This window comes from Oncorhynchus clarkii, chromosome 22 (genome assembly GCF_045791955.1).
Source record: "Oncorhynchus clarkii lewisi isolate Uvic-CL-2024 chromosome 22, UVic_Ocla_1.0, whole genome shotgun sequence".
In the NCBI taxonomy this organism is placed as follows: Eukaryota; Metazoa; Chordata; class Actinopteri; order Salmoniformes; family Salmonidae; genus Oncorhynchus; species Oncorhynchus clarkii.
This window is the reverse complement of record NC_092168.1, coordinates 11604987-11618182: the sequence shown is the minus strand read 5'-3', so window position 1 is coordinate 11618182 and position 13196 is coordinate 11604987. Positions and strand designations below refer to the sequence as shown.

The window sequence follows — 13196 nt, the reverse complement described above, 5'->3', positions numbered from 1 at the left end:
GGTGGAAAAAGTATACCTCCTTTGACAACAATAACCTAAACCAAACGTTTTCTGTAGTTGAGGATCAGACCTGCACAATGGTCAGGAAGAATTTTTGACCATTCCTCTTTACAAAACTGTTTCAGTTCAGCAATATTTTTGGGATGTCTGGTGTGATGCCACAGTCACACCACAGCATCTCAAAATCGGGTTGAGGTCAGGACTCTGACTGTGCCACTCCATTAGGCGTATTTTCTTCTGTTGAAGCTATTCTGTTGTTGATTTACTTCTGTGTTTTGAGTCGTTGTCCTGTGGCATCACCCAACTTCTGTTGAGCTTCAATTGGCGGACATATAGCCTAACATTCTCCTGCAAAAGGTCTTGATAAATTTGGGAATTCATTTTTCCATCAATGATAGCAAGCTGTTCAGGCCCTGAGGTAGCAAAGCAGCCCCAAACCATGATGCTCCTCCACCATGCTTTACTGTTGGTGTGCTGTGCCTTTTTTTCCTCCACACAGTGTTGTATTCCTTCCAAACGACTCAACTTAAGTTTAATCTGTCCACAGAATATTTTGGAACTTCCAGGTGCACTGCTGCAAACTTCAGACGTGCAGCAATGTTTTTTTTGGAAAGCAGTGGCTTCTTCCATGGTGTCCTCCCATGAACACCATTTTTTTTTGTGTGTTTTACGTATCGTAGAATTGTCAGAGATGTTTGCATGTTCCAGAGATTTCTGTAAGTCTAACTGACAGTCTAGGATTCTTCTTAACCTCACTGAGCATTCTGCATTGTGCTCTTGCAGTCATCTTTGCAGGACGGCCACTCCTAGGGAGAGTAGTAACAGTGCTGAACTTTCTCCATTTATAGACAATTTGTCTTACCGTGGACTGATGAACATCTAGGCTTTTAGAGATACTTTTGTAACCCTTCCCAGCTTTATGCAAGCCTACAATTCTTAATCTTAGGTCTTCTGAGACCTTCTTGTAACCTTAAGACCTGCTTAACTAAACTATGTAAAAAATAATAATTGTATAACATGCATTTATTCACTTTCATTAACATTAGTAAATACATACATAAAACCATTTATTATGAAGACCTGCATTTTTTTTAAAATAAATCCGGAACACAACATCTTGATTATTCTTAATTATAAGCAGATCTTCAAATATGGGTTAAATAAAAATAAATGTCAGCAATCTACACACAACACCCAATAATGACGAAGAGAAAATAGATTTTTCAAAAGTTTTGCAAATGTATTAAAAATAAAAAACAGAAAGACCTTATTTACATAAGTATTCAGACCCTTTGCTATACAACTCGAAATTGAGCTCAGGTGCATCCTGTTTCCATTGATCATCCTTGAGATGTTTCTACAACTTGATTGGAGTTCACCTGTGGTAACATCACCAGTCTATATAAGGTCCCACAGTTGACAGTGCATGTCAGTGCAAAAACCAAGTCATGAGGAAGGAATTGTCCGTAGAGCTCCGACACAGGGTTGTGTCAAGGCACAGATCTGGGGAATGGTACCAACAAAAAAAAATGTATGCAGCAATGAAAGTCCAAGAACACAGTGACCTCCATCATTCTTAAATGGAAGAAGTTTGGAACCACAAAGACTCTTCCTAGAGCTGGACGCCCGGCCAAACTGAGCAAATCGGGAGAGAAGAGACTGTCAGGGAGGTGACCTTGAACCTGATGGTCATTCTGACAGAGGTCCACAGTTCCTCTGTGGAGATGGGTGAACCTTCCAGAAGGACAACCATCTCTACAGCACTCCACCAATCAGGCCTTTGTGGTAGAGTGGCCAGACAGAAGACACTCCTCAGTAAAAGGCACGACAGCCCACTTGGAGCTTGCCAAAATGCACCTAAAGGACTCTCAGACCATGAGGAACAATATTCTCTGGTCTGATAAAACCAAGATTGAACTCTTTGGCCTGAATGCCAAGCGTCACGTCTGGAGGAAACCTGGCACCATGTTTTTCAGAGGCAGGGACTGGGAGACTAGTCAGGATCGAGGGAAAGATGAACGGAGCAAAGTACAGAGAGATGCTTGATGAAAACCTGCTCCAGAGCACTCAGGACCTCAGACTGGGGCGAAGGTTCACCTTCCAACAGGACAACGACCTTAAGCACACAGCCAAGACAATGCAGGACTGACTTCGGGACAAGTCTCTCAATGCCAGCCAGCCAGAACCCGAACTTGAACACAATCGAACATCTCTGGAGAGACCTGAAAATAGCTGTGCAGCGACGCTCCCCATCCAACCTGACAGAGCTTGAGAGAATCTCCAGAGAAAAAAGGGAGAAACCCCCCCCCCAAAATTCAGGTGTCCCAAGCTTGTAGCGTCATACCCAAGAATACTCGAGGCTGTAATCGCTGCCAAAGGTGCATCAACAAAGTACTGAGTGAAGGGTCTGAATACTTACGTAAATGTACTATTTCAGTGTTTCATTTTTAATACATTTGCAAAAATGTCTAAAAACCTGTTTTTGCTTCGTCATTATGGTGTAGTGTGTAGATTGATGAACAAAAAACAAGTTAATCCCTTTTAGAGTAAGACTGTAACGTAACAAAATGTGGAAAAAGTCAAGGGGTCTGATTACTTTCCGAATGCACTTTATCCAGGGTTTGTTTTAACTAGCTCTATACCTCCATGGAAAAGGTAACAAAAGATAACAAAGCTACAAAATATTGGACATAATCTTCAGCGCCTCTTGTTCGGTGTCAGGAATGTCAGAAAGGTGGTGGAAAAAGGCTTGTCCATGGATGCAGGCTTGGCTGGTCTCCTCTAGCTGCTGTTGCATCCGCAAAAGTGTGTCCTCCACATCCTCTTTGGCAAGGGTCACAGGCAGCTGACGGGCCAGTCGAACAGCTTCTCCCTTCAAGCGGAACACACCATCATGCATTAAAGGCAACATAGTCAGTATATTTGGCTTTCACCTAGAGATAGAGTCTTGATCTAGTGGTCTTGATGTCGACATTGGGTCTTGGAAAGGTGTCTGCTTCTTGGCACCACTATCCTGGTCTGGGTCTTGATATCGGCTCATAGTATCAGAAAATAACATTGTTTTTTTGTTGTCTCTAAACTCATGTGGTCAAGATGCACCACCTTGCTTTCTGGCCAACTCAGTGGCCTTGGGGTAAGAGTATCTGCCCTGAGATTGGAAGGTTGGGTGTTGGGGAGATGGATTTGTGGTTAGGCCCTGTGATAGACTAGCATCCTGTCCAGGTGGTGTACTTGTACATCAAGCTGTTTTATAATACAAACAAGAGGTAGGCTTTTGCCCCATGGGCCCATTCAGGTTTGGACATGGCTACTCTTACTTACCTTGCTTTTTAAACGTGGAAGCCAGATGCCAAATGTTTAGAGAGAATGTATTATTTCTCTGGGTCTCGTTTTATCACAATGAATTGGTCTTGGTCTCATCATGGTGTCAATATACAGGGTCTGGGTCTCAATGGGACTCGGACTGGAGTGTTCCGGTCTTGACTCCATCTCCACTTTCATTACATGATAAAGGGCTTTCAAAACCTTCACATCAATTTAACCACCATACATTTACCACCAGGAAAGTACAGTATAGTATAGTACAGTATACACACAGTGCCTTCAGAAAGTATTCATACTTACTCTACATTTTGTTGTGTTATAGCCTGAATTGAAAATGCATTAAATCAATGTTTTTTCTCACCCATCTACACACAATACTCTATAACAGGGGTGGGCAATTCCAGTCCTAGAGGGTCGGATTGGGGTCAAAGTTTTCCCCCAATGAACAATAATCACCTAATCATGATCTTCAGCTTAGAACGCAATTTGATTAAAATCAGCTGCGTTTGCTAGGGATGGATAAAAAGTGTTACACCAATCAGGCCCTCGAGGACTGGAGTTGCCCACCCCTGCTCTATAATGACAAAGTGAAAACATGTTCACAATTACAAGAATACCCATAACACAATGCAGCCACTACTATGCTTGAAAATATGGAGATTGGTACTTTAATGTGTTGTATTGGATTTGAACACTTTTTGTGTTCAGGACAAAAAGTGAATTGCTTTGACACATTTTTTTTGCAATATAACTTTAGTGCCTTGTTGCAAAAATGATGCATGTTTGGGAATATTTGTATTCTGTACAGGCTTCCTTCTTTTCTCTCTGTCAATTAGGTTAGTATTGTGGAGTAACTACAATGTTGTTGATACAGCCTCAGTTTTCTTCTATCACAGCCATTAAACTCTGTAGCGGTTTTAAAGTCACCGTTGGACTCGTGGTGAAATCCCTAAGCGGTTTCCTTCCTCTCCAGCAACTGAGTTAGGAAGGACACCTGTATCTTTGTAGTGACTGGGTGTATTGATACATCCTCCAAAGTGTAATTAATAACTTCACCATGCTCAAAGGGATATTCGATGTCTGCTTTTTTTTATGGTTACCCATCTACCAATAGGTGACCTTTTTTGCGAGGCATTGGAAAACCTCCCTGGTCTTTGTGGTTGAACCTGTGTTTGAAATTCATTCTCGACTGAGGGACCTTACAAATAATTGTATGTGTGGGGTACAGAGATGAGGTAATCATTCAAAAATCATGTTAAACACTACTATTGCAACTTATTATGTGACTTGTAAAGCAAATGTTTACTCCTGAATTTATTTAGGCTTGCCATTACAAAATGGGTTGAATGACTCAATACATTCCAGATATTCATATTTAATTCATTTGTAAACATTTCTAACAACATAATTCCACTTTGATATTATGGGATATTTGTGTAGGCCAGTGACCAAAAAAAAAACTCAAATTGAATACATTTTAAATTCAGGCTTTAACACCAAAATGTGCAAAGAGTCAACGGGTGTGAATACTTTCTGAAGGCACTGTATATTCACACGTACATTTATTATTGTGTAAGTGAGCTTTATTTTCAGGTACATGAATCAATGTTAGTTTCATACCTGAAGGTAGTTGGTGACTTTTAGCGGCCGGCACTCCTGTACGGTCTTAGCATTCCTGTGCAGAACAGCTGTAAGGATCTCCCTGAGGTCCTCCATACCGAGGAAAGGCACGCAGTCGGCCATCGCTGTCACTTCCAGATGTCTCTCAGTGGACGAGGACCCTGGCCAAAGAAAGCAGAAAACAAGGATTAATATACTCCAGACACTAACAACTATCTCCAGGAAAGAATAATAAATAAATATTGTGATTTACACCCATACTGGGGTCCAAGTAAAACAACCAAGGGACCAAATAGAGTGCTAAATGACTATTACGATGTCTTTGCAGACTGGAAACCAAAATATTGAGGCGGAAAATGAACCTAATGGCATACAATGTTGTTGAATAAAAATTATACAGTGTTGGTCCCATGTTTAATGAGCTGAAATAAAAGATAACAGAAATGTTCCATACGCACAAAAAGCTTGTAAAATTGTGCGCACAAATTTGTTAACATCCCTGTCAGTGAGCATTTCTCATTTGCCAAGATAATCTATCCACGTGACAGGTGTGGCATATCAAGAAGCTGATTAAACAGCATGATCATTACACAAGTAGTCCTTGTGCTGGGGAAAATAAAAGGCCATTCTAAAATGCACAGTTTTGTCACACAACAATGCCACAGATGTCAAGTTGAGGGAGCGTGCAATTTGCATGCTGACACCAGGAATGTCCAACAGAGCTGTTGCCAGAAAATTGAACGTTAATTTCTCTACCATAAGCAGCCTCCAACATTGTTTTAGAGAATTTGGCAGTACCTCCAACCGGCCTCACAACATGTGTATGGCTTCATGTGGGCGAGCGGTTTGCTGATATCAACGTTGTGAACAGAGTGCCCATGGTGGTGATGGGGTTATGGTAGGGGCAGGCATAAGCTACGGAAAACAAACACAATTGCATTTTATCTATGGCAATTTGAATGCACAGATACCGTCACGAGATCCTTAGTCATGCCATTCATCCGCCGCCATCCCCTCATGTTTCAGCATGATAACACACAGCCCCATGTAGCAAAGATCTGTACACATTTCCTGTAAGCTACTAAGACCTTGCAGGAGTGAAACAAACATTTGGGATGCTCTGGATAGGCGAGTACGACAGCGTGTTCCAGTTCCCGCAAATATCTAGCAACTTCGCACAGCTATTGAAGAGGAGTGAGACAACATTCCACAGGCCACAATCAACAGCCTGACCAACTCTATGTGAAGGAGACGTGTCACGCCGCTTGAGGCAAACGGTTCATATCCACGCACCTAACTTAAAAAAATAAAATAAAAGTTTAAAGCCATCTGTGACCAACAGATGCATATTTGCAATCTCATTTATGTGAAATCAATAGATTAGGGCCTAATTAATTTATTTGCAATTGACTTATTTCCTTATATGAACTTTAACTGCGTAAAATTATGAACTTGCTGAATGTTGAATTTATATTTTTGTTCAGTATATATGAAAAATATTACCACTGTGGAGAGAAATGTTTTGCATACACCAAACAATGTGCTACTAGGCTTGGGTAGGTTACTTTCTAAATGTAATCCATTAGTTACCTGTCCAAAATTGTAACATCACGGACAAACTGAAATGGTCCACCCACACAGACAGTGTGGTGAAGAAGGCGCAACAGCGCCTCATCAACCTCAGGAGGTTGAAGAAATTTGGCTTGTCATCTAAAATCCCTCAAACATTTAGATGCACAATTGAGAGCATCCTGTCGGGGCTGATCACCCGCCTGGTACGGCAACTGCACCACCCTCAACCACAGGGCTCTCCAGAGGGTGGTGCAGTCTGCACAACGCATCACCAGGGGGGCAAACTACCTGCCCTCCAGGACACCTACAGCACCTGATGTCACAGGAAGGCCAAAAAGATAATCAAGGACAACAACCACCCGAGCCACTGCCTGTTCACCCTGCTACCATCCAGAAGGAGATGTCAGTGCAGGTGCATCAAGCTGGGAAAGAGAGACTGAAAAACAGCTTTTATCTCAAGGTCATCAGACTGTTAAACAGCCATCACACTAACACAGAGAGGCTGCTGCCTTCATACAGACTTGAGATCATTGGCCCCAACAATAAATGGAACACTAGTCACTTTAAAATTGGCACTTTAATGTTTATATATCTTGCATTACTCATCTCATTAGGTATATACTGTATTCTATACCATCTATTGCATCTTAGCCTATGTTCCTCTGTCATTGCTCATCCATATATTTATATATGGTTCCATTCCTTCACTTTGTGTGTGATTTGTGTGTATCAAGTATCTGTTGTGTAATTGTTTGATATTACTTGTTAGATATTGCTGCACTGTCGGAACTAGAAGCACAAACATTTCGCTACACTCACTTTATCATCTGCTAACCATGTGATGTGACCAATAACATTTGATTTGTAACTGATTACAGTTAGTCTTTTTGTAATCAAATTGTATTGGTCATACGCACCGAATACAACAGGTATAGACTATTGTGAAACGCTTGTTTGTTAATGAGCCCTTCCCAAAGATGCAGTTAAAAAATTATATGAAAAAAATATATACTAACACAAGGAATAAAATACACAGGAATGGTGCTATATACAGGGACTCCCAGTGCCATATCAATGTGCAGGGGTATGAAGTATTGTAGGTGGATACAGTTGAAGTCAGAAGTTTACATACACTTAGGTTGAAGTCATTAAAACTTGTTTTTCAACCATTCCACAAATTTCTTGTTAACAAACTATAGTTTTGGCAAGTCGGTTAGGACATCTACTTTGTGAATGACAAGCCATTTTTCCAACAATTGTTTACAGACAGATTATTTCACTGTATAACACATCAAGTGGGTCAGAAGTTTACATACACTAAGTTGACTGTGCCTTTAAACAGCTTGGAAAATTCCAGAAAATGATGTCATGGCTTTAGAAGCTTCTGATAGGCTAATTGACATGTTTACAGGCCTCCAGGACCATATCCATCGTTCCTCATTGAGTTCCCTGAATTCCTATTGGACCATGTAGTCATAGCAGATAATATTCAAATTTTTGGTGACTTTAATATTCACATGGAAAAGTCCACAGACCCACTCCAAAAGGCTTTCGGAGCCATCATCGACTCAGTGGGTTTTGTCCAACATATCTCTGGACCTACTCACTGTCACAGTCATACTCTGGACCTAGTTTTGTCCCACGGAATAAATGTTGTGGATCTTAATGTTTTTCCCTCATAATCCTGGACTATCGGACCACCATTTTATTATGTTTGCAACAAATAATCTGCTCAGACCCCAACCAAGGAGCATCAAAAGTCGTGCTATAAATTCACAGACAACACAAAGATTCCTTGATGCCCTTCCAGACTCCCTCTGCCTACCCAAGGATGTCAGAGGACAAAAATCAGTTAACCACCTAACTGAGGAACTCAATTTAACCTTGCGCAATACCCTAGATGCAGTTGCACCCCAAAAACATTTCTCATAAGAAACTAACTCCCTGGTATACAGAAAATACCAGAGCTCTGAAGCAAGCTTCCAGAAAATTGGAACGGAAATGGCGCCACACCAAACTGGAAGTCTTCCGACTAGCTTGGAAAGACAGTAGCGAAATGCTTGTGCTTCTAGTTCCGACAATGCAGTAATAACAAGTAATCTAACTAACAATTCCAAACTACTGTCTTGTACACAGTGTAAGGGGATAAAGAATATGTACATAAGGATATATGAATGAGTGATGGTACAGAGCAGCATAGGCAAGATACAGTAGATGGTATCGGGTACAGTATGTACAAATGAGATGAGTATGTAAACAAAGTGGCATAGTATAGTATAAAGTGGCTAGTGATACATGTATTACATAAGGATACCGTCGATGATATAGAGTACAGTATATACGTATGCGTATGAGATGAATAATGTAGGGCAAGTAACATTTATATAAGGTAGCATTGTTTAAAGTGGCTAGTGATATATATACATCATTTCCCATCAATTCCCATTATTAAAGTGGCTGGAGTTGAGTCAGTGTCAGTGTGTTGGCAGCAGCCACTCAGTGTTAGTGGTGGCTGTTTAACAGTCTGATGGCCTTGAGATAGAAGCTGTTTTTCAGTCTCTCGGTCCCAGCTTTGATGCACCTGTACTGACCTCGCCTTCTGGATGATAGCGGGGTGAACAGGCAGTGGCTCGGGTGGTTGATGTCCTTGATGATCTTTATGGCCTTCCTGTGACATCGGGTGGTGTAGGTGTCCTGGAGGGCAGGTAGTTTGCCCCCGGTGATGCGTTGTGCAGACCTCACTACCCTCTGGAGAGCCTTACGGTTGAGGGCGGTGCAGTTGCCATACCAGGCGGTGATACAGCCCGCCAGGATGCTCTCGATTGTGCATCTGTAGAAGTTTGTGAGTGCTTTTGGTGACAAGCCGAATTTCTTCAGCCTCCTGAGGTTGAAGAGGCGCTGCTGCGCCTTCTTCACGATGCTGTCTGTGTGAGTGGACCAATTCAGTTTGTCTGTGATGTGTATGCCGAGGAACTTAAAACTTGCTACCCTCTCCACTACTGTTCCATCGATGTGGATAGGGGGGTGTTCCCTCTGCTGTTTCCTGAAGTCCACAATCATCTCCTTAGTTTTGTTGACGTTGAGTGTGAGGTTGTTTTCCTGACACCACACTCCGAGGGCCCTCACCTCCTCCCTGTAGGCCGTCTCATCGTTGTTGGTAATCAAGCCTACCACTGTTGTGTCGTCCGCAAACTTGATGATTGAGTTGGAGGCGTGCGTGGCCACGCAGTCGTGGGTGAACAGGGAGTACAGGAGAGGGCTCAGAACGCAACCTTGTGGGGCCCCAGTGTTGAGGATCAGCGGGGAGGAGATGTTGTTGCCTACCCTCACCACCTGGGGGCGGCCCGTCAGGAAGTCCAGTACCCAGTTGCACAGGGCGGGGTCGAGACCCAGGGTCTCGAGCTTGATGACGAGCTTGGAGGGTACTATGGTGTTGAATGCCGAGCTGTAGTCGATGAACAGCATTCTCACATAGGTATTCCTCTTGTCCAGATGGGTTAGGGCAGTGTGCAGTGTGGTTGAGATTGCATCGTCTGTGGACCTATTTGGGCGGTAAGCAAATTGGAGTGGGTCTAGGGTGTCAGGTAGGGTGGAGGTGATATGGTCCTTGACTAGTCTCTCAAAGCACTTCATGATGACGGATGTGAGTGCTACGGGGCGGTAGTCATTTAGCTCAGTTACCTTAGCTTTCTTGGGAACAGGAACAATGGTGGCCCTCTTGAAGCATGTGGGAACAGCAGACTGGTATAGGGATTGATTGAATATGTCCGTAAACACACCGGCCAGCTGGTCTGCGCATGCTCTGAGGGCGCGGCTGGGGATGCCATCTGGGCCTGCAGCCTTGCGAGGGTTAACACGTTTAAATGTCTTACTCACCTCGGCTGCAGTGAAGGAGAGACCGCATGTTTTCGTTGCAGGCCGTGTCAGTGGCACTGTATTGTCCTCAAAGCGGGCAAAAAAGTTATTTAGTCTGCCTGGGAGCAAGACATCCTGGTCCGTGACTGGGCTGGGTTTCTTCCTGTAGTCCGTGATTGACTGTAGACCCTGCCACATGCCTCTTGTGTCTGAGCCGTTGAATTGAGATTCTACTTTGTCTCTGTACTGGCGCTTAGCTTGTTTGATAGCCTTGCGGAGGGAATAGCTGCACTGTTTGTATTCGGTCATGTTACCAGACACCTTGCCCTGATTAAAAGCAGTGGTTCGCGCTTTCAGTTTCACACGAATGCTGCCATCAATCCACGGTTTCTGGTTAGGGAATGTTTTAATCGTTGCTATGGGAACGACATCTTCAACGCACGTTCTAATGAACTCGCACACCGAATCAGCGTATTCGTCAATGTTGTTATCTGACGCAATACGAAACATCTCCCAGTCCACGTGATGGAAGCAGTCTTGGAGTGTGGAGTCAGCTTGGTCGGACCAGCGTTGGACAGACCTCAGCGTGGGAGCCTCTTGTTTTAGTTTCTGTCTGTAGGCAGGGATCAACAAAATGGAGTCGTGGTCAGCTTTTCCGAAAGGGGGGCGGGGCAGGGCCTTATATGCGTCGCGGAAGTTAGAGTAACAATGGTCCAAGGTCTTTCCTCCCCTGGTTGCGCAATCGATATGCTGATAAAATTTGGGGAGTCTTGTTTTCAGATTAGCCTTGTTAAAATCCCCAGCTACAATGAATGCAGCCTCCGGATAAATTGTTTCCAGTTTGCAGAGAGTTAAATAAAGTTCGTTCAGAGCCATCGATGTGTCTGCTTGGGGGGGGATATATACGGCTGTGATTATGATCGAAGAGAATTCTCTTGGTAGATAATGCGGTCTACATTTGATTGTGAGGAATTCTAAATCAGGTGAACAGAAGGATTTGAGTTCCTGTATGTTTCTTTCATCGCACCATGTCACGTTAGTCATAAGGCATACGCCCCCGCCCCTCTTTTTACCAGAAAGATGTTTTTTCCTGTCTGCGCGATGCGTGGAGAAACCTGTTGGCTGCACCGCTTCGGATTGCGTCTCTCCAGTAAGCCACGTTTCCGTGAAGCAAAGAACGTTACAGTCTCTGATGTCCCTCTGGAATGCTACCCTTGCTCGGATTTCATCAACCTTGTTGTCAAGAGACTGGACATTGGCAAGAAGAATGCTAGGGAGTGGTGTGCGCTGTGCCCGTCTCCGGAGTCTGACCAGTAGACCGCCTCGTTTCCCTCTCTTTCGGAGTCGTTTTTTTGGGTCGCTGCATAGGATCCACTCCTTTGTCCTGTTTGTAAGGCAGAACACAGGATCCGCGTCGCGAAAAACATATTCTTGGTCGTACTGATGGTGAGTTGATGCTGATCTTATATTCAGTAGTTCTTCTCGACTGTATGTAATGAAACCTAAGATGACCTGGGGTACTAATGTAAGAAATAACACGTAAAAAAACAAAAAACTGCATAGTTTCCTAGGAACGCGAAGCGAGGCGGCCATCTCTGTCGGCGCCGGAAGTCCAGTATCGAAGAGCCCTTACTGCTGCTCGATCGTCCTATTATTCCAATTTAATTGAGGAAAAGAAGAACAATCTGAAATGTCTTTTTGATACTGTCGCAAAGCTAACTAAAAAGCAGCATTCCCCAAGTGAGGATGGCTTTCACTTCAGCAGTAATGAATTCATGAACTTCTGTGAGGAAAAGATCATGATTATTAGACAGCAAATTACAGACTCCTCTTTAAATCTAGGTATTCCTTCAAAGCTCAGCTGTCCTGAGTCTGCACAACTCTGCCAGGATCTAGGATCAAGAGAGACACTCAAGTGTTTTAGTAGTATATCTCTTGACATAATGATGAAAATAATCATGGCCTCTAAACCTTCAAGCTGTATACTGGACCCTATTCCAACTAAACTACTGAAAGAGCTGCTTCTTGTGCTTGGCCCTCCTATGTTGAACATAATAAATGTCTCTCTATCCACCGGATGTGTACCAAACTCACTAAAAGTGGCAGTAATAAAGCCTCTCTTGAAAAAGCCAAACCTTGACCCAGAAAATATAAAAAACTAAAATCGGCCTATATCGAATCTTCCATTCCTCTCAAGAATTTTAGGAAAGGCTGTTGCGCAGCAACTCACTGCCTTCCTTACGGCAAACAATGTATACGAAATGCTTCAGTCTGGTTTTAGCACTGAGACTGCACTTGTGAAGGTGGTAAATGACCTTTTAATGGCATCAGACCGAGGCTCTGCATCTGTCCTCGTGCTCCTAGACCTTAGTGCTGCTTTTGATACCATCGATCACCACATTCTTTTGGAGAGATTGGAAACCCAAATTGGTCTACACGGACAAGTTCTGGCCTGGATTAGATCTTATCTGTCGGAAAGACATTAGTTTGTCTCTGTGAATGGCTTGTCCTCTGACAAATCAACTGTAAATTTCACTATATATTTTACCTCTTGGGGATGTTATTCGAAAACATAATGTTAACATTCACTGCTATGCGGATGACACACAGCTGTACATTTCAATGAAACATGGTGAAGCCCCAAAATTTCCCTCGCTAGAATCCTGTATTTCAGACATAAGGAAGTGGATGGCTGCAAACTTTCTACTTTTAAACTCGGACAAAACAGAGATGCTTGTTCTAGGTCCCAAGAAACAAAGATCTGTTGAATCTGACAATTAATCTTAATGGTTGTACAGTCGTCTCAAATAAAACTGTGAAGGACC

The 13196-nt window shown here is 43.1% G+C and overlaps 1 protein-coding gene across 3 annotated transcripts in view; it reads right to left on the bottom strand.

The window, feature by feature from the left end:
• Positions 1-1008: 1008 nt before the first annotated feature.
• The window catches only part of LOC139380381 (PMS1 homolog 1, mismatch repair system component), a 65601-nt gene continuing 53413 nt past the window's right edge, over positions 1009-13196 (bottom strand). For all 3 annotated transcript variants that reach the window (XM_071123011.1, XM_071123012.1, XM_071123013.1), the window contains 2 exons: positions 4945-5105; positions 1009-2872 (listed from right to left, as the gene is read on the bottom strand). In XM_071123011.1, the coding sequence (XP_070979112.1) occupies positions 2675-2872; positions 4945-5105 (359 nt within the window). In that variant the 3' untranslated portion in view covers positions 1009-2674. The remainder of the gene's footprint in view (positions 2873-4944; positions 5106-13196) is intronic.